We start from the raw sequence: 20212 nt of genomic DNA on the forward strand, positions 1-20212 counted from the left end.
ACTAATCTATTAAAAACATTGTAAAGAAGAAAAAAAGTGCATATTTCTTCAGTAATATTGTCTAAGGAACCAACTTGGATATAACAGTGAACATTGTATGCACAAAAAGATCACAGTGGTGATCAGAGCTGAAAAAAAGTTCATAGTCTACTGTTTACTCACCTGTTGCATACTTTTTAATATGCATGGGGAGAAGGTGGGTGGGTCAAGATGAGGTTATGGGACACGTTTGTTTCTTTGGCAGTCTCTCTGTACTTGTGCTGCTCTTGGAAGATGCTTATAGTTTGATGGACGTGCTGCCTGAACCTTGAAAGGTAGGATACCTCCGTTTCAAAGAGCTGGCGAAGTTGCAGACACTCTGTAGTAACTTCAGAGAAAACGTCCTCTGCATAACAAGCACTTCTTTTGCTGCAGGAACTGGCAGGTTTTCAGTATACTGCAGTAAGAAGGAATAATCTGATTACATCAGACACACACACAACTGGTGTAAGACATTGCAACATTGACCAGTTTTACCAGAAGGCGAGCATGGAGGTGGGAAGAGAAGGCAGAGCAGGGTTTTTGCTCTGCCCTACCATAAAGCCCTACCAAGGGCTTTAGCCTTTGTAGTCAATAAGACAACTTTTTGGAAGAGTTACAGACATGATCCATTGGAGCATCTCTGAAGTTCTAATGATCTGTAAAGCAACATGGATGTTTTGGATTGATTGTTTGGGCTTTGCTGTGGTTGTCTTTGTATGCATGGCTGGAAGCCAATGAGCGCTTGCAGCAACAAGTGCAAGGTGGTGGCTTTCTGGTGTGATGCAAACAGGGAGACTACTTGTGGATGCAAGTCAGGCTAAGCAATAAGCGTAGTCCTCTGCAGTAGGAAGTCCCAAGTCCTTGTATGCCCTTTACTTGAAGTACTTGGTACAAAAGAAGGGCATGAGACCTTCAGCGTGATATGGCATTAAGGGGCTTGTTCCCAGTGCTGCTGCTGGAGCAGGAGTGGGATCTCATGCCCCACCTTGCCACCACGTGGGTTCTTTGAGATCCCTAATCCTGTACAACCCTCTGTATCTGACACTTAAGCATGTATTCAAACAAAAATAAGCACTCAGCCACACTGTTGCTCACTTTTAATCAGGGCTCAGAGGAAGTGATGATAGCTTCATTTCTTGACTCTTTACTACTGACCTACTAAGGAGAGATTTTTATGATTTACTGGGAATGGAGTGATGACAGGAAAGTGGTTTGCTCTATGTCTCAATTTTAAACAGATCCTCTCTGAAGCACTGCTCTTACTGAAGTTTTGCCTTTTGTTTACAGGCTGTGCCTTCCTAACATACTGCGAAAGGGAGTCTGCTCTAAAGGCCCAGAGTGCACTGCATGAACAGAAGACACTGCCAGGGGTGAGTCCAGATTGATAACTTTTTTTTCTTTAAATCTAAAATGGGTTACATATGGAGTTCCCATCTTGGATTTGGAAGCATAACGTCTCCGGTTGCTTGGACGATTCACTATTTGCATTGTGCTAATAAAATCAAGATACTACCAACCCACCCAAACGGTTTAATGCACAAAACAAAAAGCTTTTTGCTCTTATCAGGAGTCAGGAAACACTAATTAACTGGTTATGGGCTGGACTTTACCAGCCTTACTCAGCTGAGGAAGGGCTTTAGGATTCTGACCATGCAATGAAATATTAGAAGTGCTCACCAGGTGCTAACTCTTACTGTTTTTCTTCCCTGAAGCAAGGTGTGGCAGCAAGAAATCAAGAAACAGATAACATTATTGAGTTATCACAGAATGAAAACATATTCCTGATGACAAAGTGGTTTGACTCAGTTACTTTAGTATTCAAGCAGCTGTAGCAGATTGGAAAGGCGGTGAGACAAGGAGAAAAGAGAGAGAGGAGAGACGAACACAAGATAATGAGGAAAATTATTCACATGAGCAATATCTAAGGTTCAGACAACACAAGCAGAACTAAAAATATAATCAGCATTACATGGGGAAGACCTGCCCTGCTGGGATGGGTTTCCAGTTTAGCAGTAACCAGGAGGAGGGGGAGAGAGAGAGACTATTTAGATTCAGCCAGGGTACATGGATTGGAAACAGCCAAGTGCAGTACTCCTGTGGCTAGAATAGGGCTGGTTTCACAACAACACAGAAGTCAATGATCAAGTAATTAAGAGTGGGATCCTGAGGGTTCCAGGTTGCATCTAAACTGAGAGGAAATTGATCCAAAGGTCTGCCTTTATTAGTTGGTGTTGAATGACTGAGTACTGTGTACCCATAACCTACCTTTCCACAAAACCTAAGACACATCAGTTGCTCTATGTTGCTGAAGAAAGTGTTGATTCTGCTCTGCTTGTTTCCATCATCCTGGGTCTATTTACCTATCTCTATGCCACCTTGCCAGTATGGAGATGCCCACGCACTTGCTCATCCACATCTATCTTTGCTTTAAAGGCCATACCTTATGTAAATATATACATACTTCATTCCCTAAGAATACACTTCTGTCAGCTGACAACTCCCTCTGAATTATTTTTTTCTAGTAACTCGTTAGCCTCAGATTGAAAGTAACTTCAGTCTTGTTGGGGTTTAGGTTTTTCTTTTTTTTCTTTCCCTCCCAACAAGCGATGTGTTCTTTTTACTTCTCTCTCCCCTGAATTATAGAACTGAATGTAAAAAAAATGAAAATATTTTGAATAGGGATGTTTCAGGTAACATGAAATTTACCTGAAATTTTCTGAAATATGCTTGAAATCAAATATGTATTTATCAAAGCTAGAGGTATGCTTGTGATTAATAGGGTGTTGTGTATTTAAAAGATGCTAACTGGAATTCCGATTGTTTTCACTGAAACTGTTTGCTCTCCTCATTAGGAGCCAGACCACTCACTTGCATATGGAGCTCATATCTTCTCTATGAGATTAAAATCTCATCCTGAAGTCGTATGATGGGAATATCTTCAAGAAGACAGTGGATCAGTGAGACTGAGGGCTCAGAGTTGGGGAGGGAGGACAAGTGATGATTTAGGATTTCTTTTTTTTTTTTTTTAATTACTTCTTTATATGTCCACAGTTCTGAATCTCAGTCTGCATTTTAGAGATTTCAAATCACAAAACCCTTAAAATCAAAACTGTTGTCTTGGACAGTGGCAAAATTCAACCAGCTTTTGCATTAGCATCAAGACTTCCTTCAAAGGTTATACTGAATGATTCTAGACTACAGGCAAAACATTTCTTCCTTGGTTTATGTCATTTCTATCACATATAGCCCATACTGACCACGATGACTTCAGAAGACTTTTTTGTTTTGTTTTACACTTTGAGGTGACACATCAGGTTCTGATTGAATTGGGAATGGTGAATCCTCTGTCTAAAATAGCAACCAGGTTTTTGAGAGTTCTGAGCACTGACTTCTCCCATCCCTTTCATTTCCAGTTCTGTTTGTCTCAGGATAAAGGTTTACTTTCCACCAGCAAACCCTCTGCATACAGCTTTCTGCCAAGTTTCTGAACTCATCTTCTGAATGATGTCACTGTAGTTTATTTAAGGAAACCAGCCTTGTCTCTTGATAAACTATCATGCCTCGATACTGTTTTATGGTTCCTATGTGAGTAACAGAGAATTATTTATGACTTACCTGACTGTTCTTGATAACATGCACCAACAATATCAAGCATAGTTCATCACCATAAAATAAAAAGCACTCCTAAGGTCAGGGGTCTAAGCCCTCATTCACATGACTTCACAAATGACAAATATATAACACCTTCTCTTGACCCTCTACTGTCTGTGACACAAACAGCACTACTGAGAAGGTATCAAAAATAATTTACAAGCCTGGTATAGGAAAATAGAAAATAGTACTACAGTGGGCCGTTGAATCAAGACACTACTTTCCCATCCCCCAGTAAACTGTGTATTTGCCTGCTCTTGCAATATTGCTGTTTGTGCTCTTTGTAGTACAAAAAACCCAACTGAGTCATTTTTAATAATACGCACATGAATGCTAATGTATGGAAATGGTGAGGCATGAGGAGTTTGTGTCCAGATTCAGACACCTTGCCTCTTAGCTATATATCACTTTGTTTTTAGTGGAGTGGCTATATGCACATATTTTACAGTAATTACATTCTGGATGTGCTTTGTAGGATGACAGAAATATGTTTCACATATTTCTATGTTATATGTGGGACATAAAGTCATCTTGTGGAATAATCAAAAGACTTCCAAGCAGGTATGTGTTGATTAATAAAGTCTTTACAGCACTTTTGTTTTGGGCAGGAAGGAATCATGATAGATATTTTGAAGCAACTAGACTGGAATGTAGAACATAAAATTATTAGTTGAATCCTCTTCATCTAAATGAATTAGGCTGTTTGGGACAGTTTGAAATTGTCTTGCCTAAAACGGAAGGTTAACATAGCAGGGTGTGTATGTGTAAAGAGCACTTTGCGAGTGTCAGACAATTCAAATTCTAGCATTTACTTGTGATTGTTTATTTTTCATATAATACAGTATCTGGATGATGAAGTATATTAGTTCTTTAATAATTTATAGAAATGCTTTGATGTTGCAGTAATTACATTAAAGGTCACATATCAAAGGTAATTTGGTTGAGCAGCTGTGATGGTTTCTCAGCAGCAATCAATATTGCTGTCCGTGGTGCTGATTTCACCAAGGGGACTGCCAGATTAAAGGAGGCTTATTACCAGCCAGACAGACACGGGGGAAATCAAGAACAGATTGGAGAGATGCACTATTCTCTTTCCCCGCCTATAATTAACACTGTTCACCATAATCTGCACTAATCCTTCATAGTGGGAAACCACTTTTTTTTTTTTCCAACATTATAAAAAGCAAATTAGGCAAGGAAGAGTAATTTGGGGCAGTGGGAGAGAGAAAGTAGAGAAAGTAAAAGTTGATTCACCCTTGGGATTTCTGATGCCAATATAACTCTCAATGATAAAATGCAATATCAAAAACACAGCCCATGGTCTTGAGGAAAGCACGGGGAGCGGGGGGAAGTGATCTAGACAATGACAATGCAGGGGATGTGAGAATTATCTGCCTGCAGGTTTGGTATAATATTATCTATTTGCCCCACAAAGCTCCACAGGAAATAAAATCAGAAAAATAAAATTATGTTTTAAGTGTAGTCATTTTCATTACAAATTATAGTGAAGCCAACTTTTTCTCCCCTTTCTTTTTTGTTTCTGAAGCAAATGGCAGAGGATAATGCTGAGAAATGTAATTACGCTATCAAGATCTACTTTTATTTATAGCACAAATAAACTGAGCTCATGTATGATAAGCACAGCGGCATTTTTTTCTTCTAGTTCTTTGTGGCTCTCTCAGGCAATGGGAATGAGTAGTCCATGTATACTTGGTTGGAGGCACTGCCTCTTTGCATAATGTTAAAACCTCCCTGTAAGACTTGCAAAGAAAACTATGAAATTAAGTAGCTAAGAAACTGTTAACCTCAGAAATCTGCGGGGCTTATTCAGGCTGGGAAATAGACTGGGTTTTCTTACTGTATCTATTCCTCTTGAAAGGGAGAGTGGTACTACTGGTATGCTAAATTTCTTAGTCCATAACATAATTAATTTTCTTCCTAACTGTTCTGATATCCTTTGTCTCTTCTGCCATCTAGAAAAAAATGCATTGTGCTTTATTCATCATATGCAAAAATATGCATCTTTAACATTAGAAGACAGGTGAGCTCATAAAACTCATATTAAACCCAGTTTTAAACAAGCAAACAAAAACCTCTCTAATTAAACTAAAGTTGTGCTTAGTTTAAAAAAAAAAGTAAAAAGTTTTTCAATGTTATTGGTCTTATCTGGCTCAAATTCTTATGTATATGTGAGGAAAGACACCAGAGTATGGGGGGAAGGGAGAGGGTGTCTCGCAAAATCTAGCCCCTCTTGAATCCTTGTAATAAGGCTTAAATGAGACATAAGTTTCATGTGGACTTCAGAAGTCCTGTGCAGATAGCATGGATTTCACTGTTCAAGCAGACCTTGCTGTAATTGTACAGTCTTATTGTCTTCTTTTAACATTTCAAAGCTTTTTCCAAAAGCTTGTTAGAAAACCATTAAACCACATACCACCCTGCACACTGTGTTATGCCAAAAATGGTATTATATTCCCATACCTTCCCATTTCAAAAGTTTTCTCTACCAATGTAAATTGCAATTTGGTCAGCAGAGGCAGGCTGGATGGGTTCCATTGATTAAAGTAGCCTGCTGAACACACAGCCTGCTCACCATGCCCTTTAGATTTTGAAAGAAAACACATTTAATTGTTCCCTTGGGAGAAACATGTCTGTTTTCTGAAGTTAAAAATGAAGATGAAAAGGAATAAAAACAGATTTGAGGTAAGATACTTGCAAAAACCAGTCCTGTAGAAATTCTGCAGTGCTTTAAAATCTTTGGGTGTCAATGTCATGGTTAAAGAGATTTTTTTTTTTTTTTTTTACACCCCTTGTTTCCTCCTTCTGACTGACCAGCCAGTAAAAGGACTTTTGGATCTTGCTTTGGGGAAAGGAGGGGACAAGAGAGGGAGAGGAAACCACATGCATTTTCCATTTGCTAAAAACCCCTGTAGTTTGACAGTGCTGTTCTGTTCACCAGATGAGATGAAACACCTGGGTCCTATCTGCTTGGTAAACATTAAAGTTCCATTTCACTAGTTAAAGATTGGCTTCTGTATCCCTATACAGCAGCCTCTAGAATACAAAGTAAACTCTCTCTCTGCCACCCAGTCCAAAGAGCTTTGTAGGAAAAGGATACAGTGCAAGCATTCTGACAGAACCAGAGTGTTGGATGCATGCTGTTATCTCAGCTGAGACTGGTGTATTCACCACATTTGTGGTGTCTAACCAAGCTTAGCTTGATATGCAAAATGGGAACAAGGCTTCTCAGTTGTGTTTGAGATTTGGTGGCAATTGAAAAATGGTGTGGAAAAAAAATAATTATAAAGGTAGCATTGTCTTGTCTTTTTAATTTGACACCTTTTGGCTCTCAAAGGACGATTTCCAAGTTATTCAACAAAAGCTTTTGCTGGACCTTCATTTGCTTTATGTGTTATTCAATGACAACTTTTCTCTCTGACGTGTCTGCCATAGGAGGATCAATCTAATTTTATGTACAACTGTAAAGATTAATGATAAGTAGAAAGGATTCAGGCAAGTACAAGCTGAATAAATTATAAAGGGCAAATGATGACAGGACTGGAGGTCCAAAGAGACAGTGATATGATAACAGAAACTAAAGACGAATTTATGATGGATGTAGTTAGCATGTACTGAGGCTGTTAATTCTTCAGGGTTGTTTTACAACTTCTTGTGATTGGAGCAATCAAAGTATTTCATTTTAAAGAGATGCTGTATATTTTCACTTGTCTGTTCTGCATATTTGTATGTATGGCCTCATTTATATGCATAGCAGTAAACTCCCATAGGCTAGTCAAGCTTACGTCCCATCAAAAGGACCCTATTCTCCAAACCATAATGCCACTGTTTATGCATAAATAAATAGATAATGTGTAACGATTTGAGGGCAAACCTGGATCTCAGGAAAAAAAAGTTTCCATTTTCATAGAACACAGCAATCAAATCTTTTCAGATCCTGCAAGTAGCTGAGCACCTTCAGCTACCTTCAAAGCCAAGCCTAGGGATTGAGTTAGCTCACAGATCCTTGATGAAAAATTATATATGACAAGTTTCAGGTAGGTCAAATTTTGGGCTTAAGCTACTTTAAGAGCAGCTGATGCAGCATCATAAAGTTGGAAGCAAATCTTTATCTCTGAGCAGTTCTTGATTGCATTTCATTCATACTCTTATTTCTATCTCTTGTTCCTTATTATTAAAGATATTTGCATGAAAATGATCTTTTTTCCTTCCTCTGAAGGGTTGTCTCTTGTCTGTAAGTAATGCTTACTCTGGCCTACATTTGTGAATGCCATGGGTTTGATTCTGACTTCATTTACACAAGTGTAAATCAGCAGTGATCAGATTGAGGTCAAGGGATTTATATGGCGTAGGAAAGAGCAGACTCAGCTATATTTGTCACTGCTGAAATGATGTCATCGTGAACAGTACCATAGCTCTAAATGAGGAAACATATTTCTACCAAGAATCTTTGCATTCGAATATCTGATCTCACAAAATGCTGAGCATCCCTGACACCTGCTGGGCCATTCAGTAGCTCCCATGGGCTTTTTACTAGAGAGAGGTCCCAGCTCCAAACTATAGGAATTAAAGATGGTTGGTGTCTTGGTGTTTCAACAGTGTTAGCCATTAGATACTAACAAACCCTAAACACTGGGGTTTCCAGTTGCATCACCCTACTGATTCAAGTGATGATGGGATACGCCCAAGAATAACTTGCAAGCAGTAAACCTCTACTTCTCACCCCATGTTCTCAGTCACAGAGAGACAGAGGAAAAGAAGAACAGGCACCCTTCAACAGTCAATTTACTTTTCATCTGTTCAGTCGTGTGGATGATATTGTGTGACATTACCTAGTCCAGGAGTCATTGTTCATAGGCTAACCTTTCCATAAACACCCACTTCCCGTATTTGCACTATATAGTAATGGAGAAGCATGTGCTGATTGTAAGCTGTAATGCAAGGCCAAAATAAGCTTTCAATAAAGCACTTAGACGAAAATGCTGTATAATTATGTGATTTGGACTTCCACCTGTAACAATATGCCCACCTATACTATAGGTTTACCAGTGGCAGCTGTACTACTCATAGCTTACATTGGTGTAAGCTGTCTGCCCTGTTTCTTCATGCAGTGTATACATGTCTTTAAATCCTTCAGATGCTCAGTGAGACAAAAGTAATTTTTTTTTTTTTTAAAGTACAAAGGTTGAAGACCATACACGAGAGTGATGGATCAAGTATGTATGTCTGCCACCAAAATTATCATTGAAACCCATAGAGGTGTGTCTTGGTCCAGTTTAATTCAAATAGCATGTGTAATAGCAATGAAAACATGAAAGCACAGACTTGAATGCTGTGGAGCAACTACATTCCATGAATGTAATTCCTGGGGAGTGATTATACAATAAGGACTTGAATCTTTGCCTGAAACATTATTTCTGTTAGTGCTACTTATGCTATGTAGGTTAGGAACATCTACGCATGTTGAAAACAGACTTTCAGTTGCAGTGTAGACAGACTGCAAGCCTTACCATGTGAAATGCAGCCACTGGCTGCAGATCTTTTAAAAAAGCTGTGTATCCTGTATTAAATAGTCTAAGAGCATGATTCGTGCATTAAGCTTAAAACTGTGCTTGAAGTTAAGAACATCTTTTAAAGAACTAGCTGAGCTGGAATGCTTTTGGGAGTGGCAAAAACTGTCCCATCTCTTCATTTACAGATAACTTTTGATAGGACTTGACATGATGTAACCTATTTAGCTTCTGTGCTTCACTTCTGCTGCGCTTTTACTTTGGTAGGGAGAAAGTGGTGGGGAATGACTGACCATGAGATTGCACTATCAGTTCAGGCAAGTAGATATCTGAAGTGACTTTGCTCTGTTGAGTAGCTGCAGTGAGAGACTTACAGTGGCACTGCATGTACAAGTTGCTGCACTTGGCAGGTTCCCAGCAATGTCAAATCTCTCTGATTAGTTTCTGTAAGTACAAGGACAAAATTAAGCCTAACCTATTTTTCAAAGAAGAAATGTGTATTTCCCATTTTTCTCTTTAATGGGAACTTCTTATATCGTTTCCCACATTTTTTCTCTCCTCCCCTTCCCACCATTTCACCCCTTTAAAAAAAAAAATCTTTTAAAAATAAAATTCCTTTTAAACACATGTGCCTTCAAATTTCTTTGAGTTCTGTATCATATTTTGACCTTGCATATGCATACATTTTCAGCACCAAATGAATCCTATGGTACTAGAATGAAGTTGTTCCCTTCCTTTCCCCTTAGGTATGGTAAACTACAATCCTCAAAGCCTCTGCTACTTTCTAGTGCATATTTTCTTTGGCATGTTGCAAAAATGACTGTTTTGATCACTGGCTTTGTAGGCAGGTTTTGGCAGAGCAAGTCTTGTCCAGCTATAACTAATCCATTCCAAGTTCAGGTTGCTCCTTCAAACAGGTGGAGTGAATTTATTTTTCTCTTGTTCTGTGAATGGCTCAGTCATTTCTATGCTACTATAGTGACTTTGCATGGTAAATATGTAACTTATAAGACATGCTGGCATGAGTTTCTGATTTCATTTATAGCTTTGATCAATGGAATAGCATTTTGTTTCCAGGGTGGTAAAACTGGAATCAGATTTTCTGGGTCTTTTTATTTATGGCTGACTTACTGTCAAGATCTTCCTTGGTAAACATCTGAAACATTGCTTCTGTCTTTTGCATTACTTTGTGGTGTCCTTTCTCAATAAAGTCACACTAGTGCCTCATGTCTGGCTGAATAGCATTTTCTCCTTTTCTCCTACATCCCATCTCACTCTGCACGTCTGTCCTTGCCATCTCTTATGTCCTTTGTAGATTTGCTGGAAACACTACCCTGTGTTCACGTAATGCCTGCCTGGTGAAATGGGTTGAGATTACAGCTGCTGAGGAGGAACGTTGCGCTTCCCAACTACTGCCTGGGAGATCACGTATTTTTTCCAGACAAAGGGAGAGACTTAGGTTACTGATCCTTTTCACATTTTGTGATGCTACATGTATATAGATAGCAGAGGCTTGTTGTAAATCTGATGTTTCTTGAAATTATGAGGCTTAGTGTATGTGAACTTTTCAGTGTATGTTCATGTTGCCCAAGAGAAACAAGGCAGCCAGGAGAGGGTTGTTCATGTGGTGTTCTCTTGCCTGTTCTTCCTTAGAGCAACTGGGGAGTGACTAGGGATTGATTTCTGTGCCCATGCTTATCCTGCACAGGGGAAGGCAGGTGGGGTGTGTGAAGGGGGACGAGCCTTGCAGGCTAGCTGTTTTGGTGGTAGCAGCCTGCTGCTCCCATCTTGTTATTTCTACCACTACACCTTCACATTGCATGATGTTACACACATTTTCACCTGGGAGGGGAGAGGCTAAGACACTCCTGGAGAAGCTGGGCACAACATGTCACTAGCATTCAACAAGCAGACTGCTGCTGAGAGGATCCTGAGAAAAGGCGTATATTTGTGGGCTCTGTATGGTTTTTGGAAACTATAGTACAGGCTCTACAAATGTGGATACACTACAAAGAGTAAAATATAGATGTGACACCCTTCAAAGAAAGTGTCTCGTCCCAGTGGAGGTCCCAAATTTATCTATATAGCTATGTGTTTCTCTTTTATTTTTATTCTATTAAGCCTTAAACCTTTTCCATCAGCATTCTGAACCCAAGCTGCCATAGCACAGTGGTATTGCCTCTAAAGTGAGCCTGTCCAAACTAACTTTATTGTCCTTGTTGAGTGAAGTACAATTAAGCAGACAGCACAAATGGGTCCACATAGATTGGGTATTTGCAATTATTTCAGTTTGGATAATTTAATGTGATGTTCATTGGGCAGCTAAGAAATATGCTTCCCAGTGAGGGGGAGCCTCTCATTCTGTACTCTTGTCTGCTGGGTGTAAATTCAGAGTAACTCCATGGACTCTTGCAGAGCTTAAGCTTCTTTACATCAGTGCAGCTCAAATGAGAATCTTATCCTCTTTCTTTAGATGCCATGTAAAGCTGCCTCCCTTCAGCTGTGCTTGCACTTTAGAGATACATCCAGGGGAGCTGGAAGGTAATTTATTTTTTTTTCTGGGCCAGGATTGTGTTGTTGAACTCGTTCACATTGGGGAATCCAGCTTTCTTTGAGCACCTCTTTGCTCTCCAGCACTGAAACTCTGACTGACAACTCGAGTTACTCTCCAGATCTGGCATTGCTGCTGACTTTCTGGATAGCATTGCAGTCAGATCCCCTCATTACCAATGCCTCTCTTTCTTGGTATTATCACCTTGGGGCTGTATTCTGGCTTTCCACCAATTCCAGCTGAAAACTCATGGCAATCCCAGTTGAAAGGAAGGGGATTTATACCAGCAGATCGATGCTAAAAGGCAGATCACTGCTACTTTCTGCTTCATTTCTTTGCAGGATACATTGCTTCTCCTTCCCTCCTCCTGGTCCCCCCCTTGGCTCAAGCAACACACTGTGTTGCTGAGCAATCTTCACCAACTTAATCACATTTGGGCCCAGTGTTTTTCCTGCAGACCCCGGAGTGTGCACTGCTTAGGCCTTGGTTATTAGTTTACACAATAAATGAAGCCCATTAGAAGAGGATAATCAGGGCTTGGAGAAGGCCACCTCACTCGTTATCTGAGGAGGTTAAGTTAAGCTTCTGTAGTTATTAATCATACTTTCCCATGCAGATAGCTGAAGATTAAGAGTCACAGTTATCCTTTGCTCCTCATTCTTTCGCACTGATGTGCAAACGCTCTTTATAATCATTGTTATTATGGTTATTCATAGCCCATCCATTCAGCCAGGACTGCTCCTGAGGTATTGCTTGAAGTCTTGCACATATCTGCGGTGGCTTGATGATACAGACCAGAGCCACTGGAGGTCTCTCCATTTATGTGTAGGAAAACATCCTTGAGAGTCCTAGAAAGTCTCTGCTAGCTGTTATTGAATTGCAGTATCTTGTCCAGAGGCCAAGAGAGTTCTGAAGAGAAGCCGACACTTGTAAGAGCCAACTTTAACAGCAACCCTCTTGATTTCACTTGCTTTGCCTTTTAATACCAGCTCTAACCTTGAACTTAGACTAAGATGACATGCTACCCCGTGGCTTTTTGAAATCTAGCCTAATGTCCTTTTAATTGAAGTGAATGACCTTTTTTTCCTTACTTCATTTTTAAAGCACTTAAATCAACTGGGATAAAATCAGATCTGTACCAGGTGGACTCAACAGTGTTTAAAAAAAAAAGAAAAGTTTAAAGATGGAAGCATTTATTCCATCAGAAAAAAATAGTCTTTTAATTTTTTTTTCCCTAGAAGTATTTCTGTTTTCTCTCATTCTCTTTCTGGTAGCACATGCACACACACATGCACAAAAAGCAACCCCCCAGAAAAACTTCATGAAAACCCAGGTACTTGAGGAAGACAGTTGGAGTCTTTTCTTCCCAGAAAGACTTTAGTCATGAAGAATTTGCTTCAATAAAATTACAGTTAAAGCAACAGTTAGTAACTAACTTCATTCAGCATATAGTGGCTGCACAACCATCCAGTTGCAGATCACATCAATGTACAACTACTTTCATCTGCTTGCCCACCCATTCCTTTTCTTTGTGTCCACTATCAGCTTTATAGAAGCTGTGCTCCAATTTTCTTCTTGTTCCACTTAAAGAAAACTACTTTTCTGTAAGTGGGTTTAGCTTCTGAAGTAGGGAGCAAGTCAGTGATATGCAGAAAACCTAAACTAGTAAGTTCATAGTATCTATCATGCAAACTTAAAATCACCAGTTCATCCAGTTGCTAAAACCTGGATTCACTCTTTTTGAACCTGGAGTGTGAGTTACCATATATGTCAGTTTGTCCATCCTAAAATTATTTTTCAACCTGTGAGGAAAGGCACATTTCCAGAATAAACAGTTCATACCATTTTTCCTTTGACTGAAGGAAATAAAACTCCTAACCCTGATTTCTCCTTAAGAAGTCTAAGTGCAAGTGGGTCTGTTTCCCTCACACTTGCAATGATAACACTAATATGCAATGCTTAAGCTTCCCAAATGCTGTGCTTAGATGCTGATTCTGCGTATCTAGAGGAAATCAGCATCGCTGTCTTGACTTGGAGGTCTACTAGTCTCTGTTATCTCATGACCTGGCTCCTCCTTTTTCTTTTTTTCTTTCCTTTTTTTTTTTCTTTTTGTCCTAGCCTGGACAGTGTGCTTGATAATGCATAAGACTCTTGCTAGGGCCTTATGTTTGATTTTCTCTCTTTTTAATGAAAGTATTTTCTCTAGAAAATGTCAATTCAAGACCTTTCCATTTGAGGGATCATGGTGGTTTTGGTCATGCATTTATTCGAGACTGATTTCTTGGATCTGTTAGAAAATTCTTGTTCAAATGAATGGGTCAGAAAAGCAGAAATCAACCCAAACAGGCAGGCATGACATTTGCTTGACATATGGATCTTCCCCGGTACAAATCCCTGCCTTACCTAATTCAAACTAAGAAGTGAACAGACACTGACTTTCCTCTCCCCACCCCAATCAAGTTTCCTACTCACCAGATTCTTGGCTATTTGAAGACAACATTTGCACATGCGCTTCCTTTATTTTCTCCTTCCCTCTATTTTTACAGAAATCACTAAGTAATTTACCTGAAATACTAAGGATTTTTTTGAGTGGATGAAGATTTTTGTATGGATCATTGAGGCACAATACCAGACCTGGTTGATTTTAAGAAGAGTATCTAGGGTCTTGACATACTGTAATGAGATGAGACTAGGCATACAGACTGGGAGTTTACTGTAGCTGACCTCAGATTTCATTAAGATGTTGGCAGCTCCTCAGTTGTCTATCTCAAAACTGGTCTCCTTTGTCTTTCTTTAGGTGGGAAAGTGAGGCCGTGAGAAAGTGTAGAGAGAAAATACCTATGATAAAGTGTGGTTCTGAGGGCTGAAACAGAATCAGGATTTAGGAAATCTAGATTCAATACTTGCCTATGTGACAGAAGTCAATGAGACCACCTTTGCCTTGATATCTTACCTACAAAATGGAGCTAATTAACCTTCCCCCACCATTACCTGTTTGATTAGTAGTCATTTAGAGTTCTACAGAGTAGGATTTTTCCTTTTATATGCATCTGTGTTTGTGTACAGTATTTGGCAGTGACAGCTCCTGCTTTTGACTACAGTATCCTAGACATTCCTGTGATGCTGACAAAGGATGATAACTGTTGGGAGGAAAAAGCTTTCTTCCAATATAAGGTGATGGCTCAGGATGATTCTTGCCTTTCAGAAAGGGGCTGTCTCTTTCCTCTTTCTCATGATTGACCTGAAAATAAATAAAGGAAGAGTGACATTCTTACTATTGCTTTTTTTTTTTTTTAAAAAAGGCAAAAGAAAGAATAATTTCTCTTAGAATCATGCTGTATTTGTCCATGCTGTATTTGTCCATACTGTATTTGACATCTGTAATAAAATTTGGGTCAGATATACTTTTCAATAAAAAGAAGCATCCTACAAACAGCCCCATGCGGGTATTAAGGTCATGTCAAGAATAATAGAGACTATTGTCACTGCACTGAACCTCTGCATTGTATTAAGTATTCCTCACTTCTCTCTTCTCTGCTTCTCTCCAAGACATAATACAAGATACCTATCATGTTCCACCACATCTCACCAAAGGGCACAGAAAGGGAAGCTGATTAGCAGAGAGCAAGGCTCCTCAAAGTTACTCTAGCATCAATGAGCACAGGGAAAAAGTGGAGCATTTGCATTGTCTTGCTTGATTGTATGTGTCCTCTCCCCCTATCTGGATGAGAATTGCAGGTGGGAGAGAGGGCTTTTGTCAAGGGGAACTTTAGTTTTATCTTGTTATTACTTCATGGGGAGGTTGCACATTGGTTTTTTTGTGAATAAACAGTGCCCTGGGGAGTGATGAGGGAATGACACATTGGCATATGAAAGAGATGGTTCTAGGTAATTTCCCTTAAGTGTTGTCTGCCCAAGGCCCCCCATGCTGCTCACAGGTGCACAAACTTTAGGTACCTGCCTTTATGCAGAATAGGTCCTATCTGTATTGTCTTAACACTGAGTGAGATTCCCTGCTGTAGCTGTACACTGTCCAACCACACCAGAAAAGTTCATGTGCTATCACAGACCTGCACCCACCTCTGACCTGTTCACATCTAGGGATGGCTCTTGGCCTTGATTGCCTTATAAATCTTACCCTACCAGTTCTGCATCAGTGCCCACAGCAGTGTGGTGGCCCAGGAGTCCTGATCTGCCTACCCTTTTGTATATCAGCATCTGTTTTTAGCCCTCAAGGATGCTTTCAGCACTGAGCCTCAGTCAAGCCTCATTCATGTCTGGTGGGACAACTGGAAACAAGGAGGAGAGACCACTGAATTTCATTTCACTCATGCCTCACAAAAGGCTTTGAAGTCAGGTCATGTAGGTAAAGGAATTATTTGCTTCAAATTCCATGCCCAGAGCTGATCTGAGATGCTTTCACTGAATCTTTTCTGGTTTTGAATGGTATTTTCTGGGGTAGATTGTGAAATCTTGTTCTCTCCAGGGGTGTGACACCTGCTCTCCTCTGTTCGGAGCCTGGTTTCGCTTGACCAATGCATCAAGAATTCAGTGTCATCTGCTGGGCACCACACACCTGCACTTTCCTTCCCTTTCCTTCTGTCCTCTCCCTTCTTTTTCCAAAGCCTAGTGACATCTTTTGCTATATTCAAGGTGTTAGCGTAGATCAAAGTCCTCCCAGGATCAAACAACGTGCTGCATGCAATCCTTATGGTTACAAACAAGGTCTTTCACTGACAGAACCACGTTTCTGTGCTGCATTTTCAGCAGCCTATCAGACTTGATTCAAGGGTAGCTTTTGATTTCACAAGGAAACTATCTTCTGCCCTTCCCCCCCAATTCTTCAGAAGGAGGGGGAGGGGAAAGAAAGGCTCAGTTTGGCTGAAAGAAAAGGGAGAACAGCTTGAAACTTTGGTGAGAGATTTAATATACCCATGCTGTACGTTTTGTTTGTTGTAAGAAGCAGAAGATTGAAAACTTTAATGGAGGATAAATGTATCTAATGTAAAAAGCAAGAAAGAGAGGACTAAGAAACTTGCCTGAGTGTTTGTTACATCATTCTGATGGCATTTTTTAATATCTTGTGTTCCTCACTTCCCTATAAGATTCTTGCTGTTCAAATAGCCCTTCAATATAAACTTGGTTGTTTGAAGCCATAGGTGACTCCAGAATATGTTTTGAAAGTTGGATAAATGGTTTTCAGTACAAGATACTAATTACTATGGGCAACTATTTCCTATGAGTCTTTTCTTCGTACAGCTTCAAGCAAACCTTCAAAGGAGATGCACTGAAAATGTAAGTATTAATGTATAGTTTTCTGACTAGTTGGATCTTTTGTATTCTATCTCTTGGGGCTTCTGAAAAGCTTTCAGAAAATTTAAGTGACGTAGACACTGAAAATTGAATGCAAATAATAATTTTGCAAATCCCATTAGCAGAGGTTCACATTAGTTCCCAGTACTCTGAAAACACTGTTTGCTGTACAACTTGGGGTTTTGTTGTGTTTTATTTTTCATTTGATAAAAATCCTTTTTAAATTATTTTCAAAAGAGAATTCTGCTTGGACCTTGGAAAAAAAACCCAACATTTTTTCTTTGCCACTTCCTATACAGTCAGAAAAATGCAAAAGTAAGGAGTGTAAACAATAAGTAATACCCCTCTCCACATTAATGCAACAAAAATCCATATTTTTGCTAGGGAAAATAATTGCTGATTAATATTTCTGAACAAATAATCCTCATACCTCATAATTTGCATTCTATTATTAAAAATCAGTCAATAAAAAGCTCTTTTTAATAGTTAAGTTCAGGGATGTTACTGTTTACTCATAGTGTTACCAGGTTTGGTACTGTTCTGGTTCATTCTGATACATAGCGATGGAAAGAAGAACCCATTTATAAGTGGCATACAGATGAAACATTGCTTTCAAGAAGAAAATTAGAAATCCTCCCTTGATGCCCACTTCATCAGGGTCTGTTTATTTGCCAGAAGAGTTTTAGTTTCATTCCTAGCTGGTATTTCTTCTCTAATTTTGAGCATCCACTCTTCTTAGGGTACAAGTAGTTGGCACACAGGTCCTCAGAAGACAGGAAAAAATGCAGATGATATGCTCTGAAAAACTATTTGCCAGGAAGTAACAGACATGAATCCATTTCAGTCTGTGATTACTCGTTGTGGGATCACACACTTGCTGGCTTGCCTCAATGGCCTCTTTTCTAGAGTGCATGCAGGGTAAGTAACTTAATTTCCTCGCTGCATAAAATGTATTTTCTATCTTGTCTGAAGTGAGGAGGTGCTAGTCCCCCTCTGAAGAGTTGTTTTGTTTGTTGGTTTGGATGAGACATTCAGGAGACAAAGTTTTCTAATCAGCACATACTTGAAGTGAGAGGGCAGCATGCCTTTCTCTCCCACAGTTAATTCCTTCAAATTCTTTCCTCACGTGCCTCGCAAAGTAAACTACGCAAGGGTCTAAGTTTCTTTCACAAGAAAAATCCCCACTGGTCCTTACAGATAGCTGATGTGGTAACTCAGATGCACAGCAGCACAGGATAAAAATTGTTAAAATAATTATGAATTCACATTCTTGACTGAAAGTCCAAACTTCCACAAGGCATGAAATGATTACACAAAACAAATAGTAGCGTATACATATGCACTTTAATATGAGGAAATGTGTCTAATACTTGGGAGGCATAGAGGGATTTGATGTGAACTCCAATAAGTTTATCTAAATTTTAACAAATTTTGAAATCCATTCTATGGGTGACTGTCCACCTCTGGATCACAATCTCACCTCTTTGTCTATCCTCAAAGAAATACAGTCAACAGAAAATCTAGGAGAAGAGTTTCATGGGAAATATGAAAGCTTGTATGGTTACATGAAGTTAAAATTTGCCTTTTTTGAAAGGAATGCATTCATAGTTTTTCAGATTATCTATGAAAATGAGCATTATAGAACCTCCTTCAAAAGTGTACTGAAGCAATTTCATGTAATGAAAACAGCTTCATTTAAATTAAAATACTGCTTGTAATTCTGATGAAGATTTAAATTTATGAAAAATAAGTTAAAAAATTATTTAAAAGTTATTTAAAAGAAAAGGAGGATCCTCACTAAACCGGAATACATCAAGAAGTGTTGAAACATCTTTCAGTGGGGAAGGGGAGGACTCTAATGGGAAGAGATTGGTAAAATCCTGTTATATTAAGCTCTCTAGATTATGACCCAGACTGGCTGGACCAGCTCAGCATAGTCCTGAAAGGGCTGGCACAGGAAGCACTGACAACTTTCCACCATGCGCTTATTCATCACCACAGGCAAATCTTTCCACTGGTCAGGCCTAAAACTGCTCTGCACAACTGAGGTTGCTGAGGCATCTTTCTTGCTAGCTGCCAATTTCCTTGCTGAAGCTCAGGATGCTGGGCTGGATGAACCATGTCATAACGCTTGGCACTGATCCCTGAGCTTTCGACGCAGGCTTCGGGTGATTCAAGGCTGAGATCACTCTGCTTGGTCTGGTAGTGAAACCAGCCATGGGTACAGCTGTAATGATGTGAGGGACCACTTCTCTCTGGGATAGGTGGGGAGCTCCATGAACATGTTGGAGCCTGTGAGATCTACTACAGAAAGATGATACATCCAGTAGCATATGGCTTGTGTGTACACGTAGCATATCTGCTCACTGCTGACTCACTGATGCCTCCGCAACCAACACTCATGTCTAGGAGAGGTTGCCTCTCCAGGTGGGTGGTGAAGTCCCACTGGTGTCTGTTTGATGTCATCTCGGGAGTCAACGGGATTAAGTAGTTGTGCAGAAAAACTAGAGGCTTTCTGAAGTTGGAATAAAAGCACAATTTTACTTTTCCAGAGGGCAGACAATGAGGAGGCTCTTCAGGCTTTGTCTGTTGCTGGTTTTGATATCTACCTATCTGCAGATTAGTCAATTACAAATAACTCACTTCTGTGCAGAAAATCCAACTTTGTACTGGGGGGAGGGATGAAGTAGATTAGATTTTCTGGCAATATGTGGGTAGATTTTTCTTAAATATATGTTCAGTATCATCTGTTTTGTTCTGCTCCCATTGGAACCAGTGAAAAATCTTCATCTGGATTCCCTGGAAGTAGATCTAAACCAATAGCATGATAAACCCCTCTTTTTGTGTGAACTATCCATAGTGTCCATTCTCAGTACACATGGGAGGAAGTGGAACAGGGTTTAGTGAGCTTTCTCCAAGTCTCGCTAATGATAGAGCTCTTTTATTTCCAAGGAAGCTGTTTTTCTTATACTGGAAGCTGGTGGGAGTTGTGCAGTGAGTAGGTGAATACAATTCTCAGAAGCTGACTTGGTGGTGGCAGACATGCAAGTTAAACTGGAAAATGCAGTCATGTGATTTGACTTTTAGATTAAGCTAAAGTGGGTGTGATATTCTGGCATTGCAGTGTTTTTGTGTGAGCTCACTGATC

General features: G+C 39.6%; 1 protein-coding gene across 46 annotated transcripts in view; it reads left to right on the top strand.

Moving 5' to 3' along the window:
• The window catches only part of CELF4 (CUGBP Elav-like family member 4), a 735309-nt gene that overhangs the window by 91972 nt on the left and 623125 nt on the right, over positions 1–20212 (top strand). For all 46 annotated transcript variants that reach the window (XM_072858800.1, XM_072858824.1, XM_072858799.1 and 43 more), the window contains exon 2: positions 1309–1391. In XM_072858800.1, the coding sequence (XP_072714901.1) occupies positions 1309–1391 (83 nt within the window). The remainder of the gene's footprint in view (positions 1–1308; positions 1392–20212) is intronic.

This window comes from Ciconia boyciana, chromosome 4 (assembly GCF_034638445.1).
Source record: "Ciconia boyciana chromosome 4, ASM3463844v1, whole genome shotgun sequence".
Taxonomy (NCBI): domain Eukaryota; kingdom Metazoa; phylum Chordata; class Aves; order Ciconiiformes; family Ciconiidae; genus Ciconia; species Ciconia boyciana.